At 38.4% G+C, this 16291-nt stretch overlaps 1 protein-coding gene across 5 annotated transcripts in view; it reads right to left on the bottom strand.

The window, feature by feature from the left end:
* pde10a (phosphodiesterase 10A) overlaps positions 1-16291 on the bottom strand; it is a 98321-nt gene that overhangs the window by 15687 nt on the left and 66343 nt on the right. For 3 of the 5 annotated variants that reach the window (XM_022685200.2, XM_022685203.2, XM_022685205.2), the window contains exons 3-11: positions 10691-10719; positions 9156-9279; positions 7275-7324; positions 6462-6602; positions 5310-5465; positions 4399-4449; positions 2587-2645; positions 2221-2272; positions 45-187 (exon numbers count right to left, since the gene is read on the bottom strand). In XM_022685200.2, coding sequence (XP_022540921.1) covers positions 45-187; positions 2221-2272; positions 2587-2645; positions 4399-4449; positions 5310-5465; positions 6462-6602; positions 7275-7324; positions 9156-9279; positions 10691-10719 — 805 coding nt within the window. The remainder of the gene's footprint in view (positions 1-44; positions 188-2220; positions 2273-2586; positions 2646-4398; positions 4450-5309; positions 5466-6461; positions 6603-7274; positions 7325-9155; positions 9280-10690; positions 10720-16291) is intronic. The other 2 variants (XM_022685201.2, XM_022685204.2) reach the window with 1 other exon arrangement.

Genomic DNA, 16291 nt, shown 5'->3' with positions numbered 1-16291 from the left:
CTCAGCTAACCTGGATGTATCCGGAGCAGATTCTGGATTCTCACCTGATTTCTTTGGTTTTCCTAAAGACTGGTTTCCCTTCGTTCTCCTCCCCGATATCGAACAGGTCAGAGTACAGTTCTTTGTTATTGTGATCGACCTGGAAGAGGGCACATCTGTCTGCATTCACCAGGTTTTTTGCATATATCTGGAACACAAGAGAGCAACAGGGCTTCTGTTAATCTGATCAAAATTACACGCTTACTAATCAATAAATAAAGTGTTGAAGTGTTTTGGGGTCATTGAAGAATTGTTCCTGGCTTAAAAGAGCTGAAAGAAGCTTTCAGTGAATTCTGTGAAGATTCAAGTGTCATATTATTATTATTACTTATTTTATTTTTATTATTAATATTAATGTCACAATTCATCCATCAGAAATATGCACAACATTTGTTTTAACGTTTGATGAAGGATCTTTAAAAATCAGGCATGTTTGTATGAGAGAGGCAAAATAAGGGAACGTCTTCTTCCTTTATTAAAAACATATAGCTGTTATGCTGTGCTAAGATTTAAGAGTAAAGAGAGCATGTTAACGATAATAAACAAAACAACGAAAATTTAAAGTGAAAAAACATTTTCATTAACTGTTCAATAAAAACAGAAATTAAAAGTAACAAAAAGTAAATAAATGGAACTGTATTGATTTTATAAAAATATTCAAGTTAACTTATTTTTAGGTCTTATTTTCACTCAAGCAGTTTTACAGCTGGCGCTAACGTGCGGCACCTCACGGTCCGTGACGTCACTTCCTGTTTACAGTCATCAGCTAGCCACAAAATAACCACAGTAAAAGCTGTGATTAAAGCTGTAGAATTCTATAAGGGATTAGAATATGAGCGTGGGAAAGATAAAAGCTTCTGTTCTGTAGTGAAAACAGGAGATACAGTATGTGACATAAACTCTTAAAACTAACTAAATTCGAGGGGAAACAGTCAAAACGGTAAAGTGTATTCTTGGTTTGAGTGTTTGAGGGTTTGAGAGTTTGAGGGTTTAAAGGGTAACGGTTGGTCGGGAAGAGGCCGTTCTGAGCTCTGGATCCTGCAGGAGTGTGAGCTGCGAGTGAGACGGGCGTCTGTCCCCTCACTGACCTGCCAGCATCACTTCCTGTGATGCTTTCCTCAGCAGGAAGAGAGACAGACAGGAGGGGGTCTGGGATATGATTCCTCTCTCTGTCTCTGTGTGTTTGTGTGTGTGTAGTAATGGTTTTTGCATGTTACCAAGACAAGAATGTTGGGATGCTGTAGAGAAAGCAGATTGTTAGGTTCACAGGGAAGCTTTATATTCCCAAAAATATTTTAGACGGGCAGCAAACGTGTTTAAAACTATTTACAGTGGGGAAAATTAGTCTTTGATGGCATTTTTTTTTTTAATCACTTGACCCACTCCTCCATACAGATCTTCTTCAGATCTTTCAGGTTTCAGGGCTGTCATTGAAACACATTGAGTGTCAGCACCCTCCAAACACTGTCTATCCAGGATGTTAAAATGCTTCTAATAAGGCCACTCCTTAGGATGGAGGCCCTGGATGTGTTTCAGGTCATTGTCATGCTGGAAGACCCAGCCACAACTCATCTTCAGAGCTCTTACAGAGGTAAGGAGGTTGTTGGCCAAAATCTTGCAATACATGACCCCATTCATCTTTTCTTCAGTACGGTGCAGTCGTTCTGTCCCCCTTTCTTCTTTTTATCTTTCCATCTTTCTTGTACTCGAACACAGACTCTAACACTGTACATATATAAAATGCAGCTGTATTTTACACACATCAGGTCCAGATAAAACCATACGAGAACAAACATGTGTAAATGTTAATGTGAATGTGTATATAAACGTTTGTGTCTTTAAGAAGCTGTGAAAGCAAAAGAGCATAGTAGGAGAGAATGAGGAAGCGAGAGCGAGGGGAAGGAGTGTGTAAGAGTGAAAGAAATCATGCACACATGGCCCAAAAAAAAAAAAAAAGAAAAAAGATAAAAAATATAAATCTAGAGAGCCCAGAGGGAACGGGCATGAGTAGCTTCTGGTGGGGTTATCACAGAACATGGTGAAAAACAAATGAGAAGAGTTCTTTCATTGCACATATTTCTTCTCCAGTGATGGTGACACAGATGAGCGACAAAAGAACAGCATGTTTTCACCTCATGACCAGGCATGTGACCCTGCTGAGAAACAGCCAAACATACTCACCATAATATGTTCAAGTAGAGAATCTATTGCCACTATGTTGTCGAAGTATGTTCTGTGAAAAGTTCGGGAAAAGAAAGAAAAAAACAAACAAAACAGAGACGAGAAGAGCTGTAATTTCAATCTTATAATCAGTTAATCACTTTGTGGAACCTGTAACATTTTATATTTTGTGATAATTAAACTAAAATTAAAGTATTATGTTATAATAAAGATATAAAATAAAATTAAAACATGCAGGAGTTTTTCTTTTTTTAGGAAATTAACTGTTTTTTCACAGTCTATTTTATTTATTTACTGTTTAACTTTAGAAGGTCTTGCTTCATAAAAGCGAGAATAAGAAGCGTGTAAATAAACGTGGTCACTCACTTTGACACATCTAGAAGGAAGTCGTTGAGCTCTGTCTGCTTGGCAAGACCTCTGCAGACCTGCAAAATGAAGACAGACAGGCAGAAGAACCATCACTCCTCTATAGAAATCCAACTATTTCAGTTCATGCGTCTTCATATAATCCAAAAGACCAGATACAGTGTAAAACAGAGAGTCACTGATATAAAAAAACTGAACATCCGATGATCGATAAGAAGACTGTATAGTTACCGTCAGTAGCCATGAAAGTCAGATTAAATAGAAGAGACATTAATATTAAAGTTATTTGTCGCTTAAATAAATGTTTATATTTTTTGGACAATTTATTTATTTTTTTTATTATTTGACATAACTTGAATCTGGCATTTTGTCCTTAAAGAAACAGTAGCCTAATTTCCACACACTGGACAGAGTTTTCTGCCAAACCCACTCCTCCCCAGACGTGAAGCAAAGCTCAACACACAGTGGCACGTGATGACGAGTCTTACTCTGTAGCTGATCAGGGAATATTTATACATGTAAATTTATACATGCCCAATTTGCCGTCTCTACTATGCTAGCGGTGGCGGGAAATCACCAGCTAGGGTCAGCAACTTTACTGACGCTCAGTGATTACCTGTTCAGCAGCAAAAAAAGACACCCAACTCATTTCTATGGCTGCTGCATACTATTTGCTTGCTGTTGCATTCTATACTTGGCAACCTGGGGTGAGGAAATGGGACTGGGGGAATAACCAAAATTTTATATTTGGTGTATTTTATATGTTGTGTTTTTATCTTGAAATCTATTTTATTTTTATTTAATTTTTATTCTGTTTTATTTTATTTATTATCATTATTTTTCCCCATTTTCTCCCATCAAAAAGCACAATTTACTGTACCCATCCAGAGAAAGCAAGGCCAATTGTGTTCTCTCTGGATTTGAACCAGAACCACTTTAGATTTCTCTGATTTTGCTATAAATAGGTTTATGTTTAAGTAAAATGAACACTGTGATTTTATTCTATAAACTACAGACAACATTTCTCCCAAACTCCAAATAAAAATATTGTCATTCAGAGTGTTTATTTGCAGAAAATGAGAAATGGCTAAAATAACAAAATGCAAAGAAAACAAGTTCATATAAGTTCATAAGTTTTAAGAGTTCAGAAATCAATATTTGGTGGAATAACCCTGGTTTTTAATAACAGTTTTCATGCATCTTGGCGTCATGTTCTCCTCCACCAGTCTTACACACTGCTTTTGGATAACTTTATGCTGCTTTACTTCTGGTGCAAAAATGATCTTGATTTTATTCCACAGGTTTTCATTTTGGTAAAATCAATTCTTAAAAGTGCTTTAAGGACACTGTTTACTCAGGTTGTCTCTTACATGCATTAAAGAAACTAAAATATTAAAATATAAAAAAGCTGTTGAGTTAATTTTTCTTATAATGAAATCTATCATGATCAGGTCATTTCGCTGTACTTCCTGATGTTATGTAAGTTTTCTGGAGGCCAGGCTGTGCTGGGACTCCATCGCTCAGAGTGCCGTCACAAGCTGCTGGTAACTTCTCATGTGCAAACAAGGTTGCGACATCATAATTATGTCCCTGAGGTGAAGCTGTGCGTTGAATATATGGTCTGGTTGCTCACTCTGGGGCTCCGAGACGGCCCAGTCTGTGTACACTGTGGATTTCACACTTCAAAATATGTGCGCAACCAGAACAAACATGGCAAGCTTCACGCAGGAGGAGGAGGAGCCAACCGGTGACCCTTCAGAAAGTTCAGCTACAGTAACGGAGAGGTTACTGTAGGAGATGCTGTTTTCTCACCTGCACTTGGTGAATAGCTACAGACGCCCATGCCAGGTTTGCTGTGGCAACCTCAGAAAAAAAAAAAAAAAAACAGAAAAACAACATTCCCTCAGACAAAAGAACCTCAAGAAGTTTAGGAAAAAAGCTGAACACAGACAGAACAGACAGACAGAATGTCTTTATTATGTCTTAATCAATTATTAATTGACACTAGTTAATACAGTATTATCATTACAGCAGTTTTAAACTAATGTCTCAATTCATAATTACTTACAACATTTTTAAGTATTTACTTATCTAATGTCCTCACTTGTGCTACCCATATTTTGGATGTACCTTACACATCATCTTCAAAAAAAGAATGATTGGTAAAATTTTACTAATCATTTTAAATTTAATTTTAAATTTTAAAAATTTAAAAATTTTACCTAAAATGCATAATAATCTCTAAGAATTCTACAAATGAAATGTGGAGCTACTTTGAGTTGTTAATGGTGTAAAAATAGTGATTTTTTTTATGCATGAGTAACTCTATGCCCCCATCACTAGCATTGTAAGCCTGTTGAGAGCATCAGCTGAAAGTGCTGTATATCTGAATGCTGGGGGAGAACGTAGGTGATCTATCCGACAAAAGGTTTGTACTCGTCATCATGTTTCACTACAAATAAAGTCCATTTCACACCAGATTTCTCCTTTAAAAGGTTAAGTATTTAATAGATATATAAAAATGATAGTTTTATAATTGCTTTTTTTCTATTAAGAGATTTTTTAGTGATGTAAAATTGCCATATTTACTAAAAATCTGTGAAAAATATATTCATCACTGCACTTCTACCGAGCAGATCTCAGACAGGATCAGGCAGAAGCTCTGCAGCAGTGTAGTGCAGTGTGTGTGTATGTGTGTGTGTGTGTGTTCTCCGCTGGTCTACCTCCTGATGGCTGAGGTTGAAAGGTTCTTGGCCCAGGTGTCGGTGGAGCTCCAGCACGGCGATGAGGTCACCGATGGCGGTGAGGATGGGGAGACACAGAACAGAGTGAACACGAATCCCTGAGTCCTGCCCTGTGCCACGGGGGAACCGCTCGTCCTGCACCAGCACAAACACACACAAACACAATAACTCAACAACTCAACTACTTAACTACTTAACAACCCAACAACTTAACTATTAACAACTCAACAGCTCAACCACTCAACAACTCAACTCCTGAACTACTTAACAACACAACAAACCAACCACTTACCAACCCAACAACATAACAGCCTAACAACTCAACTACTCAACTACAACAACTCAATAACTTAACCTATCAACAACCCAACCACTCAACCATTAACAACTCAACCACTCAACAACACAAAAAGGCAACAACTCAACAACCACTTAACAACTCAGCAACTCAACCACTCAACAACCCAAAAAGGCAACAACTCAACAACCCAATAACTCCCAATAACCAATCAACCAATTGACAAATCGGCAACTCGACAACTTGACCACTCAACCACTCAAAACTTAAAACAATCAAACACACAACAACTCAACAACAACAAGTCAGCAACTCAACCATTCGAAACTCAAAAACAACTCAATAATTCATTAATTCAGAGAGAGTCGATTGTCTGGCATCTGCTGGATATTACAGTGGTTTAAATGCATTAATATTATGACCGAGCTCAATTACAATTGGCCTTTTTCACATAGTAAAACAGGATTCTGAAACCTGATCAGAAGATCACATTTAATTGAATTTTATACTCTAATTGGAAGTACTCAGAGTCCATTCAGGACAGTAACTACTAATGAACAATGTCAATCGGGTAGATATAACCTGTCATCAATGAATCATGCTATTGATTAGTTGTCTGCGTGTTGCATTTGCATCACATCAGTGATGGAGGTAGAGAAATCTACTTTACGTGTGTATGTGACTGATGATACAGAGCTTAGGGCTCTAAGGCTCTATTTTAGTGATCTATAGGCAAGCCATACACTGTGCAACCTGATTTAGGGTGTATCAGTGTGTCTTTGCTATCGTAATGACGGGAAAAGTACACCTTGCACACAAAGTACACAACTTACCCCCATGATGTCTTCTACTAGTAGTGTCTTGCGTGTCTTGGCGACATGAGCAGCGATGGTGGTCCCAAACGCGATGGGACCGGAGGGGATGAGCCCAGGAAGCCCCTCCTTTGCCCCCGTGGGCGTGAACAAACAGAGGCTCTGGGGGAGAAAACAGAACAGAAATGAGTGGGATCAGAAAGCGCTTTATAAGACTTAATGTAGTATAACTTCCTACAGGAGTTAGGGCTGGGTATTGCTTTAAAATTCATAATACCGATACGATGAATTTAATACCAATACCCAAACAATCATTTTTTCTATAATTTTTTTTTCTTAGTTGTAAAAAAAAAGGAAAAACAAAAATAAGAAACAAAAAACGCTAACTATTCTCACACATCGTATTTCTTTAACGGTCAACATGTGTAATCTCATTTAAATGTAACTCAACAGCTTCCCATGAATCAGGACTCGGCAGATTGAACGTTCCTAATGAGAATCATAAAATGCTCTTGTTGAAATTTGGAGATGTGAAAAACTGAAAGGATTTTGTGGAAAGAACAGAAGCTGTGATAAAGGTAAAAAGTGAACATATTTTTAATATTATATTTAGTAGTTGAGATTCTGGCATAATATTGTTCTGATTTGTTTCCTGACTGTGGAAAAAAAACACTAATACATAACGGCTGTTTTGACTGCAAAGTGAAAGTAGGGTGTCTGATTTTTGCCCAGCACATTTGCAGAAAATTAAAGGCCAGCTTCTGAATATAGATAATAGAGAAATAATGTAATCAATCAAACTTACAATGTGCGCAAAAAAGGAGGTCCACTTACATTGTTGCATTCTCCAAGGAAGTAAAGTGCAAAACCATCAGCTTTTGTGGCTGTGAAAAAAAAAAAAAAAAAAAATCAATATCAAAAAAGTTATTGTTATAAACTGGTTGATCAATCAATCAATCAATCAATCAATCATATTCACACATGCTTCTGTTGTCCAATCTGCAAATTAGAGGTGTAAAACAATGTCAATTTATTAAAGAATAACAGTATTATTAGTGTTATGACAGTTTTAAAATAAATGATTAAAAAAATTAATTGCGAAAAATCATCTTGGGATGAATACATAGCAGTGAGGTTATTGTGTGTGTGTGTGTGTGTGTGTGTGTGTGTGTGTGTGTGTGTGTGTGTGTGCGTGTGTGTGTATGTGTGTGTGTGTGTATGAGTGTGAGAGTGTGTGCAGGGCCGCTTCCCTGAGCTCTGCAGTGCTGCAGTGTGCTGACGAGGCGTGGGTGGATGAGATGTGACAGCCTGTGCACTGCTCACCCAGAGCGCGAGAGTGTGCGAGAGTGAGAGTGAGAGAGAGAGTAAGATGAGGAACACGCGTTGGGGCAGAGCCTGCTAACCTGGGTCAACAACACCACCACCCAGCTCTCTCTCTCTCTCTCTCTCTCTCATTCTATTTCATACTCTTACACTCTCTCTTTCACACTTTCTCAATCGCTACGCCGCTCTCTCTCTCGCTGTCTCTTTCTCTTTCTGTCTCTCTCTCAACCTCTTGCACTCTCTCTTGCTACCCCTCTCTCGCGCACTCTCTCTCTCCCCCTCTCGCACTGGCAACCTCTCTCTCTCCCGCTACACCTCTCTCTCGCACCCTCTTTCTCACCCTCACACACTCGCTACCTTTCTTTTACTCTCTCACCCTCTCGCACTCTCTATTGTTACCCCTCTTTTTCTCACATTCTCTCACCCTCTCGCACTCGCAACCCCTCTCTTTCACCCTCTCTACCTCTCTCTCACTACCTCTCTCTTTCGCACTCTCTTACACTCTCGCACTCGCAACCCCTCTCTCTCTCACTCTCTCTCTCTCTCACCCTCTCGCACTCGCAACCCCTCTTTCTTTTACCCTCTCGCACTCTCTCTCTACCTTTCTCTCTCACCCTCTCTCACTCCCTCTCTCTCGCTCCCCCTCTCTCGATCCCTCTCGCACTCGTTACCTCTCTATCTCTCTCTCCCTCTGTATTACTCCCTCTCTCTCTTTCTCTCTTTCTCTCTTGCACTCGCAACCCCACTCACCCTCTCTACCTCTCTCTCTCTACCTCTCTGTCACTCCCTCTCGCACTCACTACCTCTCTCTCTCTCTCTCTCTCTCTACCTGTAAACTGCCTGCACCATTACATTTATAAAAACTTAATTATTAGTGAAATTAGTAAGATTGTAGATTGGAAAGAACCTGGTGATGCAATTCCAGGGTTCACTATATTGTGATATTTTGTAAACAAGGTAATATAATTGTGACTCCATACACACAGTGTGGACTAAAGTAGGTGAAGGAATAAGTATAGAATTCCCAAACTAATTGTAATAAATTATTTATTTAAATTTTGTTGTCTTGTATATGTATATGTATAATTGCTTTTTTATGCTATTCTGTTATCATTATTTCAGTGGCATTTAATAGTCTTAAAAAAAAAAAAAAATATTGTGTATCACAATAATTTCTTAGACGATATATCGTCCACAAAAAACCCTTATCGAGACAGGCCTATGTACAAAACAATCATTGGGAAAATATAATAATGTTATACTGTAAATATCAATTGTGCTTTATTTATTAAACATTTTTCCAACAATTTAGTATGATTGTCTTTTAGAAAATGAATCTATTCACCAGAGTGTGTGTGTGTGTGTGTGTGTGTAGGTCAGAGGGGGGCTGACCTGTTTTGATGATGTTGCACAACTCGTACAGCAGGAGTTTGTTGTCTCCTCCCGTGTCCAGCCGCTGCTCCATGTAGCTGTTGAGCTCGTAAACCACGCCCTGCATGTTGGTGTCCTGGTACTGCTGGACACAAGAGACACACATCATGCAACTAGCCGTCCCACACATCCACATAAACCACATGCACTGCTCAAATGTGGCGTCCGGTATGAATTCAGACTCCAGAAAAAACACGGCCAGAATAAACATATAAACATGTCTTTTTAATGCTAAACTGCTGATACAGCTCTGGAAAAAAATAAGATTCAATTCACTTCAGTTTCTAAATAAGTTTCTCTTCTGATTTTGCTATTTATAGGTTTATGTTTGAGTAAAATGAACATTGATGTTTTATTCTATAAACTACACTCAACATTTCTCCAAAATTCCAAATAAAAATATTGTCATTTAGAGCATTTATTTGCAGAAAATGAGAAATGGCTGAAATAACAAAAAAAAAAAAAAGATGCAGAGCTTTCAGACCTCAAATAATGCAAAGAAAACAAGTTCATATTCATAAAGTTTTAAGAGTTCAGAAATCAATGGATTGGTGGAATAACCCCCTTTTGTTTTTAATAAAATGCAACTTGGCATCATGTTCTCCTCCACCAGTCTTACACACTGCTTTTGGATAACTTTATACAAAAAAATCCTGATGCAAAAGTTCAAGCAGTTCAGTTTGGTGGTTTGTTGGCTTGTGATCATCCATCTTCCTCTTGATTATATTCCAGAGGTTTTTAATTTGGTAAAATCAAAGAAAATCATCATTTTTACGTGGTGTGAGCTGTATACGCAGCAGAGTGTAACACACTGAGATTCCTGCAGGCCTATTTATACCACAGTTTCCTTAATAACAATGATGACACAAAAAAATTAAGGAACAAGATTTTATCTCATTTAGACCTGAATTATCTCCAGTGTCTGTAATGCATATTGTTCTATAAAATCTATATAGCAAATAAATCCAATTATTTTTTTTTAGTTTTTCTTATTTCCTTAATTCATTGCATTGAAAGCCTGTGTGTAATAATTTATATTTAAACATATTGACATTTTTATTTCATAAATACATTTCTAAACAGTAAAACAAAAAAAAAAACTTGATTAAAAAGTGTTCTAAATCACATTAAATTAGTAAAAAATACTGTTACTTTGTCTCAGTGGCTCTATAACATTACAGTTTTTTTAATACCACTTTTAATAAGTTAATAAGTGAACTATCTAGAAAAGACGGACATTTTATTAACTGATTTGTTTGTAGCAATTAACTAAAAAATAAAATAAAATAAAATAAAATAATTGTTCATATAGTGTAGTTCATATAGCATTATTAATGTAAATAAAGTAAAAAAAAAAATAATATGACAAAATTCCCAGTCATCAGATCCTAACTGATCCTCATTCATCTCACTATCCAATGTCTCGCAATCCAGTGTCCTCACTGCCTCGCTGACTGAGGACGTGTTTGATGTTGAGGAAATGATGCCTCACTTACCCTGCTGACTTCTTTAGTTGAGGACTCATCTGTATGAAGATAAAACAGAGCAAAGAGAAGGTCTGAATTAAAATGTAAATATAAATACAAATCACACACATTTTTTAGACTGTTTTGTCTTTTCTTAGCTAAGAACTTCTGCATTCAGTCTTCTGCTTTATCAGCTCAGCGAGGGAGAGCACCGTGGAGAACCCGTCTCTAATGGGAAGAATTGGGTCTAGGCCTGAGCACAAGGCTCCTCACAGCTCAGAGTTAATGAGATTTAGTGTACATTACAGTCATTTTACCTCAGTCATTAACTTGGAGAAACATGCTACAATCCCTACCAAAGCTCACCACAAGCACGAAATACCTAGATAACTGATGAACACAATAAGGGTCCTACCGTACACCCTGCACAAGGAGCGGTTTGATGCTCTTTGCTATCTTACACCCCACCAATAGACTATTTTTTATGCTGCCTTCCGCCTGCAACGTTTAAATACCAACAGTGCTTCTGAATATACCTAACCTGAGGAGTTATCTTGGTAAGGGAAAACACAGGTGCACCACTGACTGTTTAAAACCCTGACAGCACTCACCCGTCAGACGTTCATTGCTATCTTAGATACGCAGGTGTGAAGCGCACTCCAAAAACGCTGCAGCACAAACCCAATTTTATATCAACAATAAACAGAATACTTAATAAAAAATAACATTGCTGTTCCCGTAAAAATGAGCTGCTGGAGCTCAGTTTCCTCTGCTGAGAAGCGTTGAACAAGTCCAGGTAGCTGCGCCGTTAAAATTGCAATCTGCCAATCTCTCTCTGTCAGAGCTCGCCTGGTTCTTAAAGGAAATGATAAGCAATAAGTGATACTTTTATTTCATGTTACGCCCATAAGTAACCATATCCATGATTAATAAGTGAATTAGTTTATGACTGTTGTCTAGGTTGTAATCAGTCAGAGGTGCACCTGTGTTTTCTGCTGTTAAGATAGCAATATGCCAAAAATGTACCTGTACACACCTCATTTCCAGACCACCATGTCCACCAGTGTAGATATATTCCTAAACTCTAATGCTATTTAAACAATGCAGACACAAGAAACAGACTGAAAATAGACTGTTGGTGGGGTGTAAGATAGCAATGTGCATCACAACGCACCTTGTGCCCTAAGTGTTTGTAACACTGATTCCTTTATTTTTATTTAAATACTCGTTATTAAATGTTTAATCTACAGGAAAAAAAATTTGCTAATAGTTACAGTATAACAACTGCAGCGTCTCACTGCTCTGAAAGTCACTGAGGATGCTGGGAAATGTGTCCTTGTTGATCTGAACGAAGATGTAATACAGTCGGCTCTGTTCTGCCTGACTGTTCAGATTTGCATTGAGTGTCTCTCTGTCTCTTAGTGCCGCGGAGGGTCATGTGATTTTACACCATGATAGATGACGAGGACAAACATGCACATGGTGTCAACACTGCCCTGCAGAAGAGCGAGAGAGTCAGATAAACAGATATATAGAGAGATAGGGGGAGAGAAAGAGAGAGAGAGCGATAAAGAGAAAGCTAAAAAGAAAGAGAGAGGTAGGAAGAGAGCTAGAGAGAGAGGTGTGGGGAAGGACTTGTGTGTCAGCTTGGGTAAATCTATCCAAAACTCAACAAGCTGCTGATCGATCAGTTTGTTTGGTGGACGGACACAGACATAGACATTCTCTAAAGTTTTTTTTTTGTCATTATTACATTTTTTAAATTACCAATCAACTTTTAACATCAGACAAAGATAAACAAAATCGGGTCATTGTCCTGCTGCAGAACCCAAGTGCGCCTGAGCTTAAGGTCACAAACTGATGGGCAGACATTCTTCAAGATTTACTGGTAGAGTAAAAATAAATAAAACAAGTTTAAATAAATATTTTTTTTATATTTTGTTATAAATCAAGTAGGTTATGATCTGGACATTTGGATTTCATTAGTGATGCACTGAGAAGAACATTTTAGACTGAAACTGAAGCAAACTAAATTTAAAGATCTGACTGAAACCATATCATTTTTTTTGTTGTTTTTATTATTTTGCCACTTTTCCCACTTTTTATATAAATTAAATGAATGTATTTTGTCCTGCTTAAAAGTTAGTTTTATTTTTCCTTTCCCACATCACTCTCTTGTTCTTTCATTCTCAGACCTTTGTTCTGGTAGTCTAGCTCTTGCCCTGACTTCCACAGTTCCCCTTAACTGAAATATGTTAATAAACACAAAAATATAATGTTAAATGGTATAATGGTGAAGAAATATGCAGAATTATGAAAATTCACATATTCACTGCTCTCCATCAACAAGTCTTGTTTTGCTGATGTGTGAGTAGTTAAGCTCTGAGTAATCAGTTTTCTTTATTAGCTGAATCTGGTGCTGAAAGAGTCTATCTGTTCTGTGACTCCAGGCCTGCTGAAGCTTAACCGTGGCTCTGAGCTCATGAGTATTTTATCTCTTTGGTCCTGTATTTTTAGGTTGTGCCCTGAGGAGGAGCATTAAAACTGTCGGTACAAAACTGGGTTTGATCAGTGTTCAGTGAAATCAGGAACAAGGCTGGAGACAGAACATCTACAATGATCTCAAACCTCATTCACTGACCTGTAATCTCTACCAGTTGACCCAGGACCCGTGTTGTTCTTTCTTTTCATTCCTGTGTGTGCTCTAAACAAACTTCTAATTCCTGTCTAATTTCTCCTCAGGTGAGGCTAATTAAATTCAATTAAATCTTTTTATACACACACTCACCACATACAGGCAGTGCAGGATATGGACAAAAATGTGATAATGATGTTGGATATCCCAATATTGATGTGAAATGAAATAATTTATAAATAATAATAAATAGGTGTGTGCCATTTTGTATCGTACAATACTGTCAATTTTAATGAAAAATGTAATTAAAATGAAAATCTCTTAAATAAATTAAGTAAATTATGGAGGCCTGTATGCAGGGGTGGATTTTTAAATTTGAACCCCCATTGGTCTATTTTAATGATAAACACTTTGTGTTTGTGTTTGTGGCTGTTTGTAACTGGTTGGTTTGAGAAGGTTTGGAAAAAACGTCAACTAAAGGAGACCTGCCAGCATGTACAAGTTTTGCGTAACTTGTGTATTTTAAGCTTTCGGCCAATCAGAATGCTTCATTTTCCCCTAATCTCTACGCTCAACCTTGTCTAGCCTAGCTTCACGTTTCAGTCAAAGAACTCATTGATGAAAAGAGTTAGGAGTTTGTCAGCGTGAGAGCGTTCGAGGCCGCTTTATCACGTATCCGGTTAGCAATGACGCTAATCCAGCAAGCTACCCATAGAGCCATCTGCTACTTTCATCCACACTTCACTTTCCTCCAAACTGCTGACACACCATCACTGTGCTGAAGACAATTTAGTGAGAGATGGAGAGAGTGAGAGAGAGACAGAGATAGTGAGAGACTGAGAGAGAGAGTGAGAGACAGAGATAGTGAGAGACTGAGAGAGAGAGTGAGAGACAGAGAGAGTGAGAGATGGAGAGAGAGAGTGAGAGACAGAGAGAGTGAGAGATGGAGAGAGAGAGTGAGAGACAGAGAGAGTGAGAGACGTAGAGAGTGACAGAGTGAGACAGAGTGACAGATGGAGAGAGAGAGTGAGAGATGGAGAGAGAGACTGAAAGACGGAGAGAGTGAGAGATTGAAAGATGGAGTGAGTGAGAGATGGAGAGAGTGAGTGATGGAGAGGTAGAACAGTGCTGTGGAGGACAGAGTGTTACATACATACATTAGAACAGCTGTGCTGCTCCTCTGGAGACGCAGCAACAGAGGGTTCAGGACTTATCAATTACCTCACATGTGTGTGTGTTATAGGTGTGTGTGTGTGTGTGTGTGTGGTCCACAGGGCTGGCCTGGGGTGGAGGGAAAGGAGGGACTGACGTCAGCAGGACCATGGGGTGCTCATTAGTCACAGCCACACACGCACACACACACGCACACACACACACACACACACACACACACACATCACACCTCAGCAGTTTCACACACCTCTGCACTCAGTCATTTACACACACACTTAAATAATATTAATAATAATAATAATAATAATAATAATGGGTTGAATAGAGCAAATCACTGCCAATTAAATCATTAATTAATCTATAGATTACTCTGATAAATCAACTGAATTACCTAAACAAAAAACAGCCAATAACAGCACTGCCGCTTTTTAAACGATGCAGAAGGAATGAAAATAGACAGTTGGTGGGGTTTAAGACAGCAATGAGTATCACAACACTCCTTAAGCTCACACACACACACACACACACACACACACACACACACACTTTTTAGTTACTCAACTGGAAGACATATAGTTTATGTTAAAATATGCTAAAACAGAGAGAGACAACAATCTCAATTTTAGTGAAGGTTAGATTTCCATTTGCCAACTGCTTGTTAAACATGGTGGTGGTAGCATCATGCTCTGGTGCTTTTTTTAGCTGCCCAGTGGAACTGCTTCATTGCACAAAGTGGATGAAATAAAGAAGATGGAGTTTGACCTCAGAATTCTTTAGAATTACCTCAAAAACATCAGCTAGACGGTGTGAATCTCTGGTCTGGAAGAGGAAGGGATTTCTCAACACTTCACTCTGTGTCTTCTTGTCTGAGTAACTTCTGGTCACGAATCAGTCACTGCGTGACCAACTCGACTTTAACAACTGTGAGTTTCACATCACTTTACCAACCGTCGTCCTGCCAGGAATGAGGAAGGTCAGAACGTATAGCAGGACAGCAGTTTCTCAACGCCTCTGTTTAATCAGCCATTGCAGAGAAATCAGCATTTCAATTATGCAACATGAAACTGAATAAAACAGAGATCTGTGACGCATAATGACTGAGAACTACCAACACTACTAATAACATCAATATTTTAATCCAATAGCCCTATCTTAGTGATCTATAGTTGAGCCGTGCACTGTGCATTATGAATTAGGGAGTGTCAGTGTTTCTTTGCTATCGTAATGACGGGAAAAGTACACCTTGTGCAACTCCAAAAGAGCAAAAGGCATGTACTATTCTCTTAAGTAAGTATGGGTGAGTTTTGGCCGTAACGTGAAATAAACCATTCAGAGTGTCACTTGCTCATCATTCCCTTAAGGAGCCAGGTGCACTCTGACTTTGGCGGATTGCTATTTTAATGGTGCTGCTACCTGTGAAGGAGCTCCAGCAGCTCATTAATAGGAACAGTAGGTGTTGTTTTATTCAGCATTTTGTTTATTGTTGATGTAAAAGTTAGGTTTGTGCTGCTGTGTGTTTATGTGTGTGTAATAAGTGAGGGTGTACACTCGGCGTGCCTGTGTTTCCAAGATAGCAATGAACATCTGACTGTTAACATCTGTCTAGGTTGTATTCAGTCAGTGGAGCTCCTGTATTTTCTGTTACAAAGACAATCAAGCAACATGGCAGAAATATACCTGAACACATCTCACTTCCAGACCACCACGCCAATCAGTGTAGATATATTTCTAAACTCTGACGCTATTTTAGGAATGCAGACGCAAGTTTGTAAAAATAGATTGTTGATGGGGTATAAGATAGCAATGAGCATCGCAAGGACCCA

Source organism: Astyanax mexicanus, chromosome 7, assembly GCF_023375975.1.
Source record: "Astyanax mexicanus isolate ESR-SI-001 chromosome 7, AstMex3_surface, whole genome shotgun sequence".
Lineage (NCBI taxonomy): Eukaryota > Metazoa > Chordata > Actinopteri > Characiformes > Acestrorhamphidae > Astyanax > Astyanax mexicanus.
The sequence above is the reverse complement of the archived record's forward strand: the minus strand, read 5'-3'. Positions and strand labels throughout refer to the sequence as shown.